Below are 21,861 nucleotides of genomic sequence, written 5' to 3'. Positions count from 1 at the left end.
TGAAACTCTAAAACAACAAAACTCCCCTTAAGCACTCAATCCTCAAATGAAACATTTTTTTTCAACATAAGACAGCTAATAGTACATTAAGTAGAACCAAACCAGAAAGGTTTATCTCCTTGTTAAAAATGAAAAGTAATTTGGTAATTACTACCAGATTGCAGGCTTTTCTCTTCACCCAGTAATAAACCTGCAGCTCCAGAAAGTGTAAGAATTTTAACAGTTCTTTTCCAGAAATCTTATTTCAAAGAAGCATTTTTTTTAACTGCTAGAAAAAAGCCCCAGAAGGCAGGTGCCTTGACGGAGTAGACATTTTGTTTTGTTTACCCATATTAAAAAAAATTTTAACCCTTCTGCCTTAGAATCAATGCTGTTCCAAGGCAGAAGAGCAGTAAGGGCTAGGCAATGAGGGTTAAATGACTTGCCCAGGGTCACCCAGCTAGGAAGTGCTTGAGGCCAGATTTTATTTTATATATATATATTTTTTTATAACTCTCCCCTTCTGTCTTAGAATCAATACTGTGCATCGGCTCCAAGGCAGAAGAGAGGAAAGGGCTAGGCAATGGGGGTGAAGTGACTTGCCCAGGGTCACACAGCTAGGAAGTGCTTGAGGCCAGATTTTGTTTTATATATATATATTTTTATAACTCTCCCCTTCTGTCTTAGAATCAATACTGTGCATCGGTTCCAAGGCAGAAGAGTGGTAAGGGCTAGGCAATGGGGGTGAAGTGACTTGCCCAGGGTCACACAGCTGGGAAGTATCTGGGGTCATATTTGAACCCAGGCCTGACACTCAATTCACTGAGCCACCCAGATGTACCTCCCCCCGCATTAAATTTCTCCAAGATTCTCTATCCTAATATCCCTCACCCTTTAAAAACACTTGGCCCAATTATTGGAGCGGAAGCTTTCCACTAGGATGGGGAGAGGGCTTTGAGGAGGAAGATGGGGGGAGAACTGATTAAAGGGAACTCTATAGCCACCCCCAGAAAGGGCTAATGGAGGAAGAAGAGTGAGATCAAACACACAATTAGTGGTCATCCTTCGCAAAGCCTAACGTCAGTGGGGGTCCAGCAAAGTCCCGGAAAGTGGGGGCTTTGTTCCAGTTCTGGGATCTTCCTCGCAATGGTGCTGCTCACCAGAAGTCGCTGTCTCAGAAGCAACCTCAACCACAGAACGAGAAAGTTACTCTCAAGCCCCTTCAGGCGCTAAACCCTCCTCGGAAAGGAACAGCCCGGAGATCCTTTCCCCTATTGGAAATAAAGTGAATTCACATGAATAAATTCTCCCAGGATGCTTGCTGTTGGGACAAATGGACGGACCAAACCCTCCCCCGTTCCCGGCTCCCAATGGCTCTGGAGCTTTTGTACAGCGTTAGATCAGCTGGCCCAGGCGCGTAACAAGGAAGCCATTAGGCGACAGCCCGCTGGGCCTAATTGTTTTTCGGACATATGGCACTTTGTGTCAGCGCCCCAGCTGTGAGTTCTCAGGCTTTTGTCACCATCTTAACAGCAGCTTAACCCCCTCCCCCCACGTCCGCCACTTTGGGTCGTCCCGTCTTCCAGAGGCTCGTCCTCTCGGTCAGTCCTCTTTTAAGGAGGAGAGCCGGACTGACTTTTCCTGCTGGCGTTTTAGACATGAATGTCGTGACTGCCGTGGGCAGCACAAGGCAGGGAACAGAGCCGTGCCGAAGGAACCACCGATTCACCGAGCATCGTCTATCTATACCTTGAAAGGGCTACTTCAGGATTCATCACAGTAGCTGGCTGGGCCAAGTTTTTAAGTCAACTTTTGGAACTGTTTGGGCATTTGTTAAAATTCAGATATTCCATTCGATTCCATTTATGGAATAACGACAGAACAAGGTTCTGGATAAAATGGAAAATAATGTCCCGGTGACCTGCGGGGCTCTTCAAAACGAGCCCCATTTGGAAGGTTCTAACCTATGCTTTAAAAAAAGGCTATAAGATTCCCGACATAAATGAGTATTGGCAGTTTCAGAATGTGAAAACCAAAGGGCACACATAGAGAGCCCCTTTGGCCAAAATGCATATATGAAATGTGAACAATAGAAAAACGATAACGTGGCTGCGGAGATGTTCCTACCTCAAAATGAATACAAAGTAATATTTTTCTAGCTTTTCAAACAGACCAAAAAAAAATCCCCAAACCATAAAAATTAACTTTTCATTGGATCTTTTCATAGCCATCTAGACCATTTTTAGGAATAAACTGTAAACCCCAGAATACAGAAACAGCTGCTCAGCTTTAATTATAGAGCCTTTTACCATAATATTATTCTTCTCACAGTAAGTCTGTTATCCCCATGTTTTTCTCACAGTAAATAAATTGGCAATATAAGTTTAGGGCTTATTATAAAGATAACACAAAAACCTTATTTAAGAGCATGAGAAATAAAATTTATAGAAAACCTGTTATGAGGTTAAAAACACACACACATGCACACACAACCAAAATTATTTTAAAATACCATAGCAGATGGACTACAATTCAGTCTGGGAGAGGCAAACAACAACAACGAAATCTCAAAGCAATCATACAGTGAAGACCCGCAGTACTACTTTTATAAAGCAAATCTTGTCAGGTTATCCCAAATCACAAAGATCCCATAGCAATAGTGTTTCCCCCAAAAGGGCAAAAACTCACAAATGAACCATTCAAAAAATAGTATCTGATTACTTAAAAACATTTAAAAAAATTTTCCCCCATCAATTAATAAGGCCTTTGCTGCTTATGCTATTCTACAAATTTCAAAACAATACCAAACAATGTTTAATGACGAGAGCAATTAAGAGCAGGGGTGATTCCCACCTTTCTTCAGCTATATGCACATGTGACAGATGCCAGGTTTAAAAACGCACTCCTGAGCAAACACTAGTAGAAGGTAGAAGGGGAAGGGATCCTGATTGTCAAAGAAGCCTATTGTCAAACCTTCAAGTTTAGAGTTTTCCTTGAATTACAACCCAACAGAAAAACTTCCTTTGAGGACCCTTTTCCAGGGTTGTCAGCCAATTCCCATTTTGCATTGTTTCTCCATTCCCAAAGGTCCATTCAGTGATGTGTACGCTCAAGTGCCCTGTCCTTTCCTGGCACGGAAGGACAACACAAAAAAGTGATGTTTTGAAGAGTGGGTACCCTTTGGCCATCAGTGGGTGTCTTTCTTTGGCTATGACTGGCACCCAGCACCTAGTGTTGCCTTTTGCTTTGTGCTGAGGTCTTTGCTTATCCTTCAGTGAAGGAGAAAGTGGGTGCTGAGGATTGGATTTGGGACAAATAATTTATTCTTTTTAAAAATGAAAACTTTCATTCCCTTGAAAATTCTTATGGAAAGTAGATACCAATAATTGAGAAAAAGTCCAGCCCATCCTGGGCCAGGTTTGTGCCGCTGCAGTCTGGTTGGGGAGGCCAGGGGACCCCCACTTTCCCTGGGGAGAATGTCAGTGTAGCCTGCTGTGGACAGGGTACAGGAGGGTCATGTGTTCGGCCCCCTTAAAAGGTAGCTTCTCATTGGAATAGTAGTGCACCACCTCTGGGATGCTGTCAAACACTGCGCTGGGCTGATTTAGGGTGTACTTGTTGTCTTTAGTCTGGGCCACGATGATGTGAACACATCCTTGACTGGTCCTGTAACAAGACACAAGCCAGAGGAGGAGATAGGAATGAGTGGGGTTCCGAGGAACCCTCGCACCATGGCCAGGGCCATACGGGGCTCTCCTGACCTTCCCACCATTGTTCTCTCATCAACAGAAATCCTCCAGACATCCAACCCTCCAGCAAAATCCTGGAGGCTTCCCAACCCCCCTGCTCAATTCACTTCATCCCTGAGAACTGTGTCTTTGGAACACAAAATGTCAATCAAAGCCTTAAAAAAAATGATCAATGCTGTCCCATCATGAATGCTACCAGACTGCTTAAAACCTTTGGACTTGGGTTTATTAAAAAAAAGTCCACCCAGTTTCCTTCAACAACAACAAAAAAATAAAGTATGAATCCAAATGGATTTTTTTTTCCACGTCTGGAAAGGCCATTCCTTGTTTTAAGTAAGTTTGTTTTGCTCAGATACAGCCTGTTGGCTCAGACAATGCGAGTTGGCAAAGAAAGCTCGAGCTAACCCAGAAAGCGCCCGTTTCAGGAGCAGAGCAGGGCTATTCCTGGCATTGTATATTTGTTGGCCACTTCAGCCTTCTGAGCAATATTGCTTGGACACCAGACCCTTTTTCCTCCCTCCAGTCTGATTGTTTCAGCTACAGGGGCTCTGCTTCCTCAGGAAGGAAATGCAGTTAGTCCTGCCGACAATGATCCTTCAATATAGCGCCACCGAACTAGCCTTGGAGACAGCCCTGCCAGGGAACACCCAGACTCCATCGGGGCTGCGAGGCATAAACACGCCTTTGTGTACGGTCAGGGGCAGCGCAGCGCCAGAGGCTGGCCATCTTTTCCTCTCCTCTCCACCGGAAGATACTCACAGCAAAGCTCCCGGCAGCCCCGCAGCAGCCCCGGCACAATTCTCAAAGGCCAGAGAACAAAACGCACAAGGCACACTGGAAGAGGACACAATGGGTCTCTACGACAAACGAGAGCTGATTCTGATTCCGTAATCATCCCCACTGGAGAGACACAAGGCGGGGCTGAAAAACCCTCCCTAATAAATGGATTATGATTGAGCCATCAATTATGGAGATGGAATTTAGAGAAACATGAGGAAACGTGTAGGAGAGAAGCAAACCGCCTAAGAACTAGAACAAAACAGATGTGGCCCTTAAAAGAAGACGGGCCTCCTAAGGAGCTAGAATAACAGTCCCAGAAAACAGCCTGAAACATCCGCCTCTCCTCTGCCTCGGCAGAGTGGCCACAGAGGCAGATACACTCCCTGTGCTTTTATCCTATTTGTTTTGGGTAAAAAAGGAGGGATCAAGTTAGGAGGCTGGAAGAGAAAGACAGTCTATTCAGAAAAGACTGACATTAAAAACGAGGGGCATCAATAAAACATTTTAAAATTAATAATTTAAAATTAAAGTTCATAATAAAATTAATACATTAATAATAAACAGATGGAGAAGGGGACACTGGATTTATCAAAACGTTTTCAACAACCATTCTTGACTGGTTGAGAGAAAGTAAACAAGCAGATTCTAAACATTTTTCCCACAGAGAAGTCATTTGGCTATCTTCTATTTTCTCAAGGGCAAGTCACTCGGCACTACAAGGCAAGCCCTTTACTGTCGAGGTATTCTTTGAATCAAACTACTCTGAGTTTCAAAGGTCTATCACGGCCATTTTAATGGACTGTTATTCTTCATTTTTTCCGGTTAAGTTCCCCCTCTCCCCATCTCCAATATGTGGTCCTAGTTTAGTTTTAGTATGGCACAAACCCAGGATTTAAAGAGTTTGAGTATCCGGGTTCAAAATCTTGCCTCTTCCCTCTGTGTCTTTGGGCAAGTGCCTTTCCCTCTATGGGCCCACGCTGCCTCATCTGAATGGTGAGGGGGCTACTCTTGATAGCCTCTAAGGTTCCTTCAAGCTCACCTTTCAAAAGAAATGCTTTTTAATTCTGTTATATATATATATATATATATATATATACTTATGGCACCTTCCACCAAATCCCTTCTTTGGATCCTCATTTCCTCTCTCACCAGTCTGTCAGGGTGCCTGGATACTTACTTTACTTATTTATTTAAACCCTTACCTTCCGTCTTGGAGTCAATACTGTGTATTGGCTCCAAGGCAGAAGAGCGGTAAGGGCTAGGCAAGGGGGGTCAAGTGACTTGCCCAGGGTCACACAGCTGGGAAGTGTCTGAGGCCAGATTTGAACCCCCCATCTCAGGCCTGGCTCTCAATCCACTGAGCCACCCAGCTGCCTCCTGGATACTTACTTTAAAGCAATGGAGTATTTGCTGTTCCCAGACTCACTGTTGCGCACCAGGTAACTCGCTTCTTTACAGGGCTGTAGCCGACTCTCTGCCTCGGCCCGGGTGATGGATCCGTGATACCAACTACAATGAGGAGGGAGGGAAAGTTGTGTTAAAACTCCAGGTCTAGAGAATGGGAAATTCACTCTTGGCCAACCCAATGCATTTTGGTGTCTTTCGTGTTTTATACGAGAGCCCACTTTCTAATTTCAGCTATACTAAAAGGAGATTAGAATAATTCTGTCAGAATGGCGAGTTCAGATTCTGTTGGAAAAATACAACTTTCACTCTATTATATGTTTAAGGTTCAAGTCAAATGAGCAAAATCTGTGTACAACACCTCAATACAGAGAATTCACGACAGCCACATCAACAATACCAGGCTCACTACCTACAGGTAGCCCGTAAAGAATAACCTAAGTGGCCCTGAAGCAGACTGAAGAGAGAGTCGTCCCTAAATTCTCTGGTTTCAAGGCCAGACCTCTTTGTCCTTTTATATTATGGAGGACCAAAAAGAGTTTTTTGCATGTGAGTTCTGTCTCCTGCTACTGACCACGTTGGAAAGGAAAATGGAGGGGGCTCGCAACTGGGTGGCTCAGTGGATTGAGAGCCAGGCCTCGAGATGGGAGGTCCTAGGTTCAAATCTGGCCTCAGCCACTTCCCAGCTGTGTGCCCCTGGGCAAGTCACTTGACCCCCATTGCCTAGCCCTTACCACTCTTCTGCCTTGGACGGAAGGTCAGGGTTTTAAAAAAAAAGGAAAGAAAGGAAAATGGATACATTTAAAATATTTTGTTAATTCACTTTCACTTAAAAATTGAATAATAATAAATGTGTTATATGTTCATATATATAACATTCTTATAAAAATTATTTTTAAAAACAGTGAAATAGAGGCATTGTTTTGCAAATCTGAGGCTTGGTTTAATAAAAGACAGCTAGATTCTCCTATTTGTCTCTGTTGATAATAGTTTAAATATATATGGCCCTTCTGTTATGGGCTCTATGCTAATATATTACTGTCATCCTGTCGAGGTTAGGGCTATTATAATCTCCATTTTACCGATGGGGAAACTGAGGCAAACCGATATTAAGTGACTTGTCCGATGCCATGTGGCTAACAAATGTCTGAGGCTAGATTTAGGCTTGGGTCTTCTCAACCCCAGGACCAATTCTCTATCCGGTGAGTCACCTAGCTACCCCCAAATACATGGTTTTGGTTGACATCTATGAAGACAATCCAGCCTCACACAGATACAGAATTGGAAAAAAGAAGAGTATTTTAGTAGGCAAATAATGTCTTAGTATAGCAAGATTATTAACGTCCTTCCTTCCCGGGACAGAAGAGCCGTAAGGGCTGGGCAAGGGCAGCTAAGTGACTTGCCCAGGGTTGTACAACTAGAAAGCGTCTTCGAGCAATGTCTAGGACTGCAAATTGCATAGAATGTGACCTGCCCTGGGAAGAAGGAAGTCCCCCAAGCTAATGAAAGAATGGGCCCAGGTTCTATCTTGATAGCGGAATAACACGTTTTCTCCCAGTTTATTATTTTTGCAGGAGACAGCCTGCTATTGTGGAAAGAACGCTAGACTTGGCATCATCGGACCCCAATTCCACTACATGTGGCCTGCAAGTCTTAAGCTCTTTGGCCTCAGCGGCCTCGGTTTCCTCATCTGTAAAACGAAGGAGCTGGGTGAGATGGCTCCTGAGGCTCTGAGCTCTAGACCTATGATCCCATGAATGTTCTTCATGAGTCCCAGAGGCGATCAAAGAAAGGGTCAGAGGGACAGCTGGATGGCTCAGTGGACAGAGCACCAGACCTTGAGTCAGGAGGACCTGGCATCAAGTCTGACCTCAGACACTTCCTACCTGTGTGATCTTGGACAAGTTACTTAATCGATATGGATTCTAAAACAGGAGGTTACAATTTCTTTTTAATTAAAGCCCTTACCTTCCGTCTTAGAATCAATACTGTGTAATGGTTCCAAGGCAGAAGAATGATAAGGGCTAGGCAGTGGGGGTTAAGTGACTTGCCCAGGGTCACACAGCTGGGAAGTGTCTGAGGCCAGATTTGAACCCAGGACCTCCCGTCTCTAGGCCTGGCTCTCAATCCACTGAGCCTCCCAGCTGCCTCCAAGGAGGTTACAATTTAAAAGAAGAAGAAGAAGAAAGGGTCAGACTTACGGCTGCTTTTCTAGGCAGATGGCTGGGTCCACTTTCTCCCCCTCACTATGATCAGAAAGTGCTGGTTTCAGCATCTTCTGGGTCCAGCTCTTCTGCCTGTGGTGGTGCCGCACTGTTTCTTCCTTGATGGAAGGTCTCTCCGATCCCTCAAACTGGACTGGAAGGAAGGCTCCATTTAATATCAGACTTGTCATTGCAGTGGTCTATGTAAAGCTTCAAAGAAAAAAATTCCTTTCCTGACTCAGCTCAGGAAAGATTTTTTTTCCTTTCAACACAAACAGCAGAGAGTAGAAATTATGTTGGTGTATTTGAGCACTCTGAAATTTAGTTTAATATCTGACTCCTTTAAAATGATATTAAATAAGGGGTAGCTAGATGGCTTAGTGGATAGAGAGCCGGGCCTGGAGATGAGAGATCTTGGGTTCAAAATGGCCTCAGACACTCCCTAGCTGTGTGACCTTGAGCAAGTCACTTAGTTCCTATTGCCTAGCCCTTACTGCTCTTCAGCCCTAGGACTGATACCTAGAACCAATTCTAAGATAGAAGGTAAAAGTTTAAAAAGAATAAAACAAAAATGTATTAGAGAGGGATGCAATGCTTATTTAGTCCTTAAATGACTATTTTGTGTATATTCAAAATTTAGACTAGAATATTTATAGAATGCTTTATAAAATCTGTTTGTGGATTATCTCCAAGTTTGATCTGGAAAACATACAAAAGCCCATATAAGCCTCAGTTTCCTCATCTGTAAAATGAAAAGATTGGGCTAAATAACTTCTAGGGTCCATTCTAACTCTAGAGCTAAGCCATCTCAGCCATCTTGTGTGTAATCCAGAGGTTGAACAGCAAAGAAAAACAATTAAAACAGACTCAAATCCTCTGATTGATTCTTTACATCTAATAAGGTACCATTCAAAGAAATAAATGTATGCAAAGAGAGACAAATGTAAAGATCAATTTTAGATCATTTCCCTAAACCACTAAATAAAATTAAAACATCATTCTTTATAATTCAGGAGATTCTTTAAAATATGGCACTACGCTGGAGGTATCAAGCTGGCTGAAGAGCCAAGGGGCAACTTTTCTCTTTGACCAGACAAGCTGAGTGGGACCCTTTTCCCTTCTGTCTCCTCTCTCTGAGGATCTCGTCAGTTGCCATGGGTTCGAGTCACATCTCTAAAAAGATGACTCTCCTCCTATACTCAATCTTTCTCTTAAACTCAAGTCCTACATTACCAATGGAACAGCAACTGGACGTTTCAAGCAATACGTCCAAAATGAAGCTCATCCCACCCCCCCCAGTCTACATGCCCAATACTCTCCTTCATGCACTCCATATTCCCGCCTCACTGATTGTTCCTGGGGCCCAACAGTCCACCTCCTGTTTCCAGGTACTCCTTCTTCCCCCTTCCCATAAAGAATCCCTAGCTTTCCTCAAAGCTTAGCTCACCGCCCAGCTTCTATAGGAAACCTGCTCCGGCCTCCCTTGTTTCTGTTGCTCCTCCCTCTAAGCGACCATTTATCTCTTGAAGTCTAGGTTGCATTCCACATGTGTGCACATTCTATTTTCTCAACAGGAAGCTCCTGGAAAGCAGGGGCTGCTTCGTCTTTGCCTCCTCGAAGCCCAACACTCTGGCTGGCAAGCAGGCATTTAACAGAGGCATTACTAAATAACGAGCAAGGGCGGGCATTTCACGCAACACGGGATCTGGGGGTGACGGCATCACCCCTTTCGGTGACCTCCTCTTACCTGACAAAGCTTTCACTATCTGCTCCTTTTTCCACTCCCACGGCTGTTCATACTCTGCTGCCGGTCGCTCATCATTTTCGGGAAGCCTGCTGTCTGGGGCACGCATCTTCCTCTCTGTGCCCATCTGCACGTCTGGTTTGGGTCCTCCTTCCCCAGGTTCATAAGGAGTATCGTACAGTTGTGGGGGTTTGCCCAGGAGGTCTTTGGAACTCCGTCTTTTAGCCAAAGTCTCTGATTTAATGCCATTTTCTCCTGACTCACAGGGGCTGTCAAGCAGCTGAATAGCCTTCACCAAGGGGTCTTTAGAACCTCTTCGCCTTATCTCTAAATGGGTTATAGAAAATATAATTAACATATTAATTTTGTTATACATAAGATATAATAATAGAAAATACAAAAGATAAATATATTATGCTAATTAATATATTTACCATAGGATTGAATAAACAAAAAGAATGGTAATGAAACATATAATATTCAATATTAATCCATATGTAGTATATGGATTTATGAAAAGCTGCACATAGCACCACAGTTCCCGGGAAGGGGGCATGCTATTATAAGATTCATGAAACTTAATCACCTCCCCATCTTTCTGTCTTATCTACCTAGTCAAGGCTGGCATGTAAGTTAGGAGTTAGGTTTCAATAGCTCTGATTCTCTGCCAGTAGCACCAATAGTGACAACAACCATGGAAGCAAGACAGGGAAAGTGTCTACTCCTTCCTTCCTCTATTTGCTATATAAATCCCATGACGTATAAACATTAGACATTAAATCTGGAAAAGATCACAGAAATCTACAGATATCAAAGCAAAGCCCAGAGTGTAGTAATGTAGCCAAATGAAGCAACAGCTCCAGGGCACACTGCCACATACCTACTCTAAACCAGGGAGTCTGATCTGGCTCCAGTTTAGCCTTAAACTGTCTGCTCCATGTTAGAGAACAAAATGAGACAAGCCAGATGTAAAAGAGCCAGTGTGTAGGAAACTGCAAACAGCAGGAAGAATTCATTTCAGTGGGCTAGAAATGATGTCTTCTAATCATGGAGAATAACCAGAGGGAGGAAAGTCTTTTGTAAAGAATGCATAGGATAGGATGACTGGAGAAGAAGACTTATGACTTAAATTTTAGGGCCATAAACAATGCAGCATCCTAGGAGAGAACAGAAGAGAACTAAAGTGAGATTGAAGAGGGGGAATGTTCTTCAAACATGGGGAATAGAAAATTCAACCTATAATCTGTTTACAATGCATGAAGGATGGCCTAGATCAATAGGGGGCCAATGTCCACATCCAGCTTTTAACTATGCCACTCTTGGGTCCTCACATACTCTCTGTCCCAGCCATTCCTAGGCTCTGGACCTGGCACCTTCTTCACCTTTAATTCACCATCTGTTCTGATCAAGGATAGGAAAAAAACCAAAAACATCTTTCCTTTTTAACTTGGTCAAGACAAGTGTTTCCCCCCCCCTCAGAGGAACTTTAATTATTAATTAATTTTTACACATTAAAAAAGAAAATAATTGATTAATAAGGAATTAAAAGAACAGGAAAGTGAACACAAACACAAGTGAACAAGAAAGAACAGATTGTTAGAGTACAAATTTAATTCATTCTCAAAGTCCATCCACGTTATATTGGTTGGCATGCTCTGTTCTTCCCTGTCTCACTTCAGCTCTGTCTCTACTGAACCAAGAAGAACAGGAGTTTGTCTATATCTAAGGTCAGGAGAAATATACTTGGATAGATAAGGACAAAAATTGTCTTATATGGAGCAATTTTATAGGTGTTCAACATTTCATACTTGTAAAATATTGCAGAGCTGATGGTACTTTAAGTGTGCCTGGATTGTATAACCTAATGGTCTACATTAGATGTCTTTCTACTTTTTTAGTAAAAATGTCTACAGAGTTTTGAGAGAGAGGAGTGGAAATAACAAGGAGCTGTATATTTAGTCTGATGATTAAATCATAGTATTTGAGAGTTGGAAGGGACCTCAGTGGCCATCTAGTCTATCCCATAAACAAAAGAAAAGGAAAGAAAAGCCCTCCTTCCTTGGAAAGTCCTTGGATTGGGTAAAAGATATGTAAAGTATTATTAGGTCTTTAAACAATGTTTAATTAGGGAAAAAGCAAGATTTATACATGGGGTCCCTCCACCCCCTCAAGCTCAATGACTTCAGAGTTCATTCCAGCACCTGGCGGTCCTAAACCTGAGGCGCCATAGTAACAGAAACAATCACATGGTTGCAAACTGATCCTTCCTGTAGGCAGAATAGCTCCTGACGTGCAGAGCTGGCTCCGAGAGGAAACAAGACTGAGAAGGAGGAAATGGAGAAAGGAAGCTACACCCAGGCTGTCCGATACAAGCCATTTACCATGGCAGACAACAGAAAGCAGTTAACTAACTGCAGATAAACAGTCATTTGCAGAAAAGGGCTGAAACCAAGAGCTGACCTTGTAACAATTAACATGTGCTGCTGGATGAAGCAAGATATGAAATGTGCTAAAAAAAATTTCCCTTCTCAATAACTATTCTAGTTTTGTAGACTATACTCGACACATATTTACATTTTTGATAACTGGAAGGACACTTTCCTCCCCTAATTTAAACAATTTAGTTTTTGTCTGCAACTACCTCTAATATGAGGATCTTTAATAACTAAGGATTCTTCAATAGACAAATTGGGCCCTGTTTTTACTGTGTAATGTAAATTTAAGAGTTTTATTCAATTGCTCATTTTATAAAAGTTGAAAAATTTCAAAACATGATACCTCAAGTCAACTTCCACAAGTACTGTGTGTTGGGGAGGAGAAGGTTTGCCCAAAGGAGCCCTGACCACTATATTAACATGAGCTATTCAAGACACAGGGACACAAGCAACTTCTACAAAAAACTTCAGATGTATTGAAAACACATCAAGAGTTTTCTTTTCATACAGAAAGGTCTAAGTTTTTGCTTGTACGTGGGACAAAAATCAGAATGCCGAGTTCTAAACCCTAAAGTTTGAGGTTTATAAGGGAAATGGTGAAAAATCTAAAGAACCATGACTGAATGACTATCTAAATGCTGAGAAGCTTTAAAAAGCCTGAATGTTTAAACTAAAAGACAAAAACAAAAAAACATCATCCTGGACATTTGAGAAATTCTTTTGTTGTAGGGAAGCTGGAGTCAGATGACCTCTAAAGTCTTTTTTAAGCAATACTAATTTGGCAGCTCTGGACTAGTGACAAAATGTTAAATGCTCACAATCTTTATTGCATACCCTCTGCTGAGGAAAATGGTTTATGTTTTACTCCTCCATTCATAAAGTGTCTTCTAAAGGAAGTACATATTCCTATTTGCTTTCAAAATTCCAGAGAAGGATATGAGTTGGTAAATTCAAAATGATTAAATGACTTAAATATAGGGAATGAAATCATGAATAAATTAGGTGAACATAGAACAGTATACCTGTCAGATCTATGGGAAAGGGAAGACTTTAAGACTAAGCAAGAGACAGAGAACATTGCAAAATATAAAATGAATGATTTTGATTACATCAAATTAAAAAGGTTTTATACAAACAAAACCACTGTAACCAAAATTAGAAGGAAAACAATCAACTGGGAAAAAATCTTTATAACAAAACTCTCTGACAAAGGTTTAATTTCCCAAATATATAAAGAATTAAATCAAATTTACAAAAAAATCAAGCCATTCCCCAATTGACAAATGGTCAAGGGACATGAATAGGCAGTTCGCAGATGAAGAAATCAAAATGATCAATAATCACATGAAAAAGTATTCTAAATCTCTCCTGATTAGAGAAATGCAAATAAAAACAACTCTGAGGTACTACCTCGCATCTACCAGACTGGCCACTATGGCAGCAAAGGAAAGTGATAAATGTTGGCAAAATTGGGACATTAATGCATTGCTGGTATAGTTGTGAATTGTTCCAATCATTTTGGACGGTGATTTGGAAGAGAAATAAGGAAGAAAAACATATGATGGATCATGTGGCTCAACAGGAATATGATTGGGGTTTTGGCTTTAAAAGATCACTCTACTGCAAATATGAATAATATGGAAATAGATATTGAGTGATAATACATGTATAACCCAGTGGAATTGCTTGTCAGCTCTGGGAGGGAGAGGGAAGAGGGGTGGGAAAAATCATGAATCATGTAACTGTGGAAAAATAGTCTAAATAAATAATTTTTTTAAAAAAGAAGGATATGAGTTCCAGTCTCAGCTTTGCTATTAAGTCACTACTTAACCTAAGTCAAGAAATGCCTGTTCTGGCTGCACCATTCCCATGCCTCAATTTCTTTCTTACCATATGGGGATGAAAAAAGATCATAGGATCACAGATTTGGAATTGCAAGAAATCTCAAGAATCTAACCTTGTCATGATGTAGGAAAAGGAAAGTGCTTTCATATGAGGTATCATAACTAAAAACCAGACTTGTACTTTTTCAGGAAAAGGGACCGAGGAGTTTGGGTAGTAATTTAGAAGAAACCCAATCAAGGTAGTTGTCCTCCCTCCCCATGAACTATGCTATTTTACTTTTTTCATGGTGTTTTAAAAAAAAAAACAACTTAAACAACTCTATAGTACCTTTAAACCACAACTGAGCAGAACAAAAAAAAAAAAAGGAAAAAACCCAGCAGCAAATCTTTTATTTCCAGCTTCTGTTTAGCTCACTTCCTGTTATTCTGCCCAGCTGTGTAGCCCCATGGGTAAGCTAAGTCAAGGCACTTACACTATGCTGATACAGAAAGGGATGCCTATGTATTGGATATCAACTGAAACCCAGTTACTAGGGACCAAGAGCTTTTAAGAGGTTAAAAGGAAAGTACACAGATTGTTGTTTCATTACAGACTGCTGAAAATGAAGTAGTTGAAGTTTCAGATTTTAAACAAAATTCAGATATTAAGTGCTGACTATATAGAAGATACTAGAAATAAGGATTCTGCCTTACTCCTCCCATTTCTAGCTTCACATTTACATATTATATTAATAAGGGTAATAAATGTACACATAAACAAATACTATAGAAGGAAGAATCTGATAAGTACACAAAGGAAGGGTTCATTCAAAGTGCATAGGAGAAATCTGAGGAGAAAGAGATTGCTTTTAGTTGGAGAGGGTGAAAAGTGTTGAAGGAGAAACACAGGGAGGCTTCTTGGAGGAGAGGGAATCAGAGCTAGACATTGAAGGAAGACAGACTTTTAATAAAAACAAAAGTGTGGAAGGAGTCCATTCAAAACACGGAGGCAGGAAATTAACAGTTTCCCTAGAATGTGAGGTAGGTGAAGAATAGTACAATAAAATATGATTGGAAGTCAACTGTGGAGGGCCCTGAAAGCAGGAGAACCAGTTTGCATTTTATCCTACAGGAAAGGAGGAACTACTGATTGTTTTATTTTAAACAGCAAATTTCACAGACATGCTTTTCATTTAGCAGGATCAACTGATCTGTAACTTCCTTTGCAAGCCCAGGACATTAAGAATACAACATTCATAAGAAAAATACAAATCAACTTCATGGGTATGTTTTCCACAACCACTTAAAAGAAACCCATGAGACAAAATGATTTATGCTATCTAAAGAGGAAGAGAGCAAAAAAAATGAAAACAAAAGGAGAACGGAAGCTCAACACAGGAATTCAGCATAGATTCTTGGGAGAAACTCCTTTTTTGAAATTTTACATTCCTTTTGTTTTAATTTATGCTTTTTATTCCTCTCCTCCAACCACCTAATTTTTATTTTTTTACTGTGACTCAGTTCATTTTTCACTTCCTTTCATTCAAGGGTTTCACCAGGGGTCACAGTCCAGTGACCCTTAGGGTCAAAGCCTGGCCAGGGTACACCCTCCCTGAATCCAACTCCTTATCTCCCTCCAGCAGAGCAGCAGGAAACAGAAGCACTGCCTTCCTGTTCTAGTTCATTTTCATTTCTGAAGCCTGCCCTGACTGTATCAAAGTGCTGAAGTTATCCTTGTGTTCCACTATTCTGAGACTCTGCTTATGTTCCTGTAGCTTGACAGCTTTTCAATTTGTTTTAAAAACAGTAGAAACAAAGTCTTTAATGTGTGACCAATTATTCCTTTCCCAGGAATGAAACTCATGACATACAAGGGGGGTTGGGGGTGGTGGAAACAAACCCCAAAAACTCCCTTGAGTCAGCACTCATATAACTAGATGTGTGTGTATCTTAGGTCACAAAGTTTAAATAAAAGGTAGTAGATACAATTTACTGAAAAAATAATGTTTTTTTAAATTTGATCTATAAAAGCATGAAAGTAAGGACACATGAATATTTTAAAGTGAGAAAGATATAAAATAAATGTAATTAAGACAGGAAAGTTTGGTACCAAAATGACAGCATGATTCTGCTGACTTCAGAGTTCTAGAAATAAATCTTTAACTACAGATACTGGGGGCAGCTAGGTGCCTCAGTGGATAGAGAGCCAAGCCTGGAGACAGGCGGTTCTGGGTTTAAATTGGGCCTCAGATACTTCCTAGTGGCATGACCCTGGTCATGTCACTTAACTCCAACTGCCAAACCTTTACTGCTCTTCTGCCTTGGAATTGATACTTAGTAACAAGTATAGATAAAAGATAAGGATTTTTAAAAATTAGATACTGTATAGTAAAATTAATTTGTCATACATTACATTTACTTAAGATACAACAATTATCATGTCTATCTAGCTTCAAGCTATTCTTTAAAACAATGCATTGTTTCCTTAATGCACACTTGTGACTCTTATTGATATCCAAGAGCTTGGCTAGGGAAATAAGGGATTCAGGAAAGCTACAGTAACCTTAGCTGTGATGCTATCCCTCTTCTCTCATTTGAACTCGTAGTAATCTTGCCCAGAGGCCTGAGTGAATTGAATTGAAAGAGAAACTGAAGGACCTTAGAAAGTACTTTCAACTCCTGTAATTATGTGATACCACAGAACCTGAACTGGAAGGGGAGTTAAGAAGACATTCCTGCTCTAATCTTAAAAAGAAGAAATATCCAGGATTAACCCCCTATGTTCTGCCTTATCTCTGTGGTTATCTCCAATTAATCCTGTATAGATCTTGTTTGTATAAAGTTATTTGTATGTTGTTTTCCCCCACTAGACTGTAAGCTTCTTGAGGACAGGATATGTTTTTGGCTTTCTCTGCATCCCTAGTACTCAGCACAATTCCTGGCACATGGTACGTTAATAAATACTTGCTGTTAACTTAAGTCTTGCCCTGGTTGACCAGGGCTGATGTAAACTATTTAAAATACAGCATCTAAATTTAAAGGTAATTTATTTCCGGAACTCTGAAGTCCGCTGATGAATGCCATCTTTTGGTCCCAAAATTTCCTGTCTTTTCATTTGGTATTTTAAATGTTTTCAGAGCATAAAATTATCCATATGTCCTTGCTTTCATAGGTCAAATCAGATACAATATTTGGAGCAGCAGGGTCCGTTCTGTATGCCATGTTGTTAAAGAGGACTCTAAATGGCTGGAGAGCATCCAGAGAAGAATAGCCAGAAAGGTGAACTCATTTCACATGAGGATCTATTTAAAGAACTGGGGATGTTTTAGACTTGAGAAGACTTGAGGGTGGTTGGGGGTGGGGGTAGGGAATGAAACATGATAGCAATCTTCAAGTGTGTTAAAGGCTGTCTTGGGGAAGAGGGATTAGGTTTTCTCTGCTGAGGCTCAGAAAGCAGGACTATGGGTAACGGGCAGAAGCTTCAGAAGAGGCAAATTCAATTTTAGTGTTAGGAAAAAGTAGTAATTAAAACTATAAGAAAGTGGAATAGCTTTCCTGAGGAGGTAGTGAGCTCTCCCTCACTGGAGGTCTTCCAACAACGCCCAGGCTTTTCTCCTACCTACTTTGGATTTAGACAAGTCCCTTCATTTCTTCCTTGATACATACTCTACGAGAACTTGAGAGAGTAGGTATTAGAGACAGGGATATCGGTTCATATTGACACTTATAAGTTCTAAAACTGAGGAACTTCTCTGAACCAGCGCAGATCAGTCGTTATCCTCCCCCCTCAGATTTGGAGTTGCCTGAGCTCCTGGGAGGTTAACTTGGCCAGTATCAAGGAGCACTTAACTCTCTACCGGCTACACCAAGCTGCCTCTTGCTTGAAAGGGTGAAAAGCATGAAGTCAGAGGTTTCTGTCCATATTTAACCAGCAATTGGTCACAAACCTGTTATCATCTGCTGTGCATCATATGGTTCCATGTAGCCATCATTTTCCCCTACTCTTTCAGCATCCCTTTGGCCCTTTGTCCGCTTGGCATCATAGGGATCAGCATAGTCTTCCAAAATGATCACCTGTAAAAAGAAGAATGAAGGATTCTAAAGCACCCAAGTAGTAACCATACCCAAATGGTTATTGTCTGGAGCATTCACTAAATGGTCATCTGTGTACAGATGATTGTAGGTGTAGTGGCTAGGCTTTGGTATGTATGAAAACTACCATACGGTCCCTAACATTAGCGAGAAGTGTAACTGAGTGTACTTTTTCTTTTAAACTCTTATCTTCTGTCCTAGTAACAATTCTAAGACACAAGGGGTACTGACTTACCCAGGATCACACAGCTAGGAAGCATCTGGGACCAAATTTGAACCCAGGTCCCTCTGACTATAGGCCAGGTGCTCTATCCCCTGATCCACCTAGTACACTTTTTTTCTAATAATAGATTTAGCATAGTGCACACAGTTGGCATTTAATAAATGCTAGTTGACAGATGGTGAAGTTGCATGAATCCATACACTCTTGCATGTCCTCTCCACCCTCAAGAAAGCATCTGCTACATAAAAGTGCATGGTCTGGGGCCTTAGAATTGGGGTGGGGGAAACCTGAAACCGTAACAGCACATGGGCATGATGATTAACCCCATGACTTTGGCCTCCCTAATTAACTGAGTTTACCAACCGTAATCTATCAAAAACCAAATCCTTACTGAATGCCTCCCAGACAATTCTACATTGCTAGTTTGCTGCGGGCAGCACAAAATCATGTAAGACATGGCCTCTGTTCTCAAGGAATTTAAAATAAAGTTAAGTGCAGAACTAAAACAGTTAATAGAATGAGATGCTATCATGTGGTGCTATCAGTAGGATACATTTAGAGAAGGGACACATCAGCCTGAGAAGACTTCATGAAGAAAGAAGAGCTTGAATTGTGTGGATTTCCATCACACTGTGTAACTCTGAGAAGCAGAAAGGGAGAAGGGAGAGCATTAAGGGAGAGGATGTTCCCCTACAGGAATGAAAGGATCAAAGGCAAAGAAGGGGAAATGAGCAAGACCTCAGAGCAGGCTGTGTTGGGAGTCACAGACCTAAGTGAATAATCTCTAAGATATCCAGCACTTCCATGTGAAGAATGAAAATGCTTTTCAGTCATATTACTTTATTCAACAAGCCTTTATCAAGTCAATTAAATTACACATGTAGATTTGAGGTACACAAACCAGAACTATATAATACTCCCCTCCAACCCATAAATCTCTTTCCTTATGCAGCCAGTGTATGCTATAAAGGGAAAGATTGTTAAATACACTATTTGATTTATTTTATCTCTCACTGTCACTGCTCCATAATCCTGGACAGCACCCAGAGACTAAACTGCAATAAGGACCAGAAAAATATCTTTGTTCTTCCTAATCTTAATCTCTTTAAAGTGTTTCAAAAACCCAGAGGATCTAAAAGCAGTCCTGGATGGTGGACTGAAGTGCTGGAAGACACGGGTTTGAATCCTAATTCAGGAATTTATTAGGGCGGTGAATCACTCTGAGCCTCAGTTTCTTCTTCCATAAAATGAGGTGGGTGGGGTTGGTCTCAATAACTCCTTTCAGTTGTAAATCCATGATCTATGTTCTTTTGCAAACAACAAATGCAAAGAATAAAGGAGATTCCAATACCAGCAAATCAAGTGGGGCTGGTCCTTAATTTTATTAAGGCTTTACCTAGAAATTCCCCAAACAAAATCATGAGATTAATACAATACCCTTCAGCAGGCAGATAAATCTTGCAAAATAGCAGTCTTTTCAAAACAGCGGTTTGAACTACCACAAAATGATAATACTACAAGGCTGGGTGAAACATCTTAACTGTAAGAACAAGGTAATGTCTCAAATGATCCAAATTTACCTCTTAGAAAGGTCCAGCTTTTTACCTTTCCTTGACCTTTAGTTTTAGTTTTTTTTTTTCCCCAAGTAAGGTTCAACCCCTACAAGTGACATATGTGTGAGATTATGGGGGAACAAGAATACCCAAGAAATGTTCCAAGCCTGTATGGACTATGTATTACAAGCTCCTACCATCATCCAATTAAGCTGTACAACCAAAAGGCATAATGGCAGTGGGAGAATTTACACTAGGGGGTCGATTAGATAGGGGAAAGCTTGGCTTTGTGAGGGAAAGTAATGAGGTGGAATAAAAGTTGGCTTGATGTGGGGAAAGTTGGTTTTATAGGGAAAGGTTTCCTTTATAGGGAAATGGGAGGAAGGTTGGCCTGATGGGGGAAGAGGGGAAGAGTTGGTTTGATAGAGTTAAGAGCTGGATTGATAGGAAGAGGACTGATTTGTTGAGGGGAGGGGGAGGTTGACTTGCTAGGAGGTAAGGGTTGGTTTGATGATGGAGGAAAGATTGGTTTGATGAATAAGGGTTGCCTTGATGGGTAAAAGGTTGACCTGTTGGTTTTTTGGGGGGGAGGTGGGAAGAAGGTTGACCAGATGAGAGAAAGGGTTAGTTTAATGGGTGTGGTGTGGTGATTTACTGTAGGAAGGCAAAGGATGATGGAGGGAGAGGGGAAGCCACCTTCTTACCGTGTCTTGCTGCTTGACCCCCTTGCCCTTGTCCAGTTCGGGTCCCAGGGAGGAGGGGGAGGAGGAAGTGCTGGAACTGGAGCTAGAGCTGGAGGTGGAGCTGGAGTAGCTTTTCCCATTCTTTTCCTGGGTGTCCACCTTGATGAGCCGATTGATGTAGGTGCTGCAGCCGGTGCTCTTGACCGAGCCGCGGGGCTGCTCTTCCTCCGGGGCCGCTGCGACGGCTGTGGTGCGGGAGTTCTTGCGGCTCTTGCCTGCGGCCGCCTGGAGCATCCCTTGAATGCTGTCGCGGGACAGCCGGCTGTCCTTGGCTGGACCGCCGGCTCCTGCTACCTTGCAGCTGCCCAGTTCAGCGGCCGAGTTCTTGCGGCTCTTGCCGGACGGCGGGGGCAGCCCAGGGCCTCCGGCTTCGGAGTTCTTACGGAGTTTGCTGGCGAGGCTGCCCCCTCCTCCCGTCCCTCCTCCACCGCCGCCGCCTCCGCCGCTGCCCGGCTTCGCCCGCTCCGACACCGTTTTCAGTGTCAGCGGGAACTCCTTGAACCACTTAGCTGCCATTGGGGGCGCCCGGCCCGTGAGCGTCGTGGCCCCTTTGGAGCCCGAGCCGGCGAGCAAAGAGGCGAAGCCCAGACACCGAGAGACGCCCGGCGCCGGCGCCACACACATTCCCTGGGGCGGCAATGCGGCGGGGGGTTGCGAGCCCGGCGAGGCCGGTCCCGGGGATGAGGGGGGCAGGGGACGCGAGTGGCTTTCCCCCGACGGGAGGTTCGCCGCCTCTCAGCCGGTCGTCCGTGCAGAAAACGCTGGCCCGCGGCTCAAGACGGGGCCGGGCGACACTGTCCCCGGGGCTCTCTTTCCTGCAGTCCGCGGCCTCGAGGTTTCCTCCGCTCCCTTCTCCGCCCCCGCGCGCCTGCTGTTCTTGGAAGCCCTGGGACCAGACGGGACGGGGCCCGGATCACTGTATCCTCGAGAACCGCCCCCGACGCTGACGCTCGTTTGTCCTGAAGCAGCAGACAGACTAACAGATAGACCGCTGGGGAAAACCTGCCCACACCTCCGAGAGCCTCCTCCAGTGCCCTACCCTTCCACACCCCGAAGATTAGGCACCTCCCCTATTTGGTAGATTACCGCCCAGGTCGCGTGCTGGGGCGGAGGGGGCGGGGCCCAAAGAGGT

General features: G+C 42.6%; 1 protein-coding gene across 1 annotated transcript; it reads right to left on the bottom strand.

Annotated features, from left to right (window-relative positions):
• Positions 1–2,247: 2,247 nt before the first annotated feature.
• Positions 2,248–21,797, bottom strand: SHE (Src homology 2 domain containing E). Its single transcript, XM_001373050.4, has 6 exons — positions 20,691–21,797; positions 18,066–18,192; positions 9,864–10,187; positions 8,114–8,270; positions 5,898–6,017; positions 2,248–3,645 (listed from the first exon to the last, which is right to left on the bottom strand). Exons 1-6 carry the CDS (start codon positions 21,351–21,353, stop codon positions 3,459–3,461), a joined length of 1,578 nt encoding a protein of 525 aa, XP_001373087.1. The 5' UTR covers positions 21,354–21,797; the 3' UTR covers positions 2,248–3,458.
• Positions 21,798–21,861: the final 64 nt, after the last annotated feature.

This window comes from Monodelphis domestica, chromosome 2 (assembly GCF_027887165.1).
Source record: "Monodelphis domestica isolate mMonDom1 chromosome 2, mMonDom1.pri, whole genome shotgun sequence".
Taxonomy (NCBI): domain Eukaryota; kingdom Metazoa; phylum Chordata; class Mammalia; order Didelphimorphia; family Didelphidae; genus Monodelphis; species Monodelphis domestica.
Note: the sequence above shows the minus strand (reverse complement) of the source record. Positions and strands in the feature narration are given on the sequence as shown.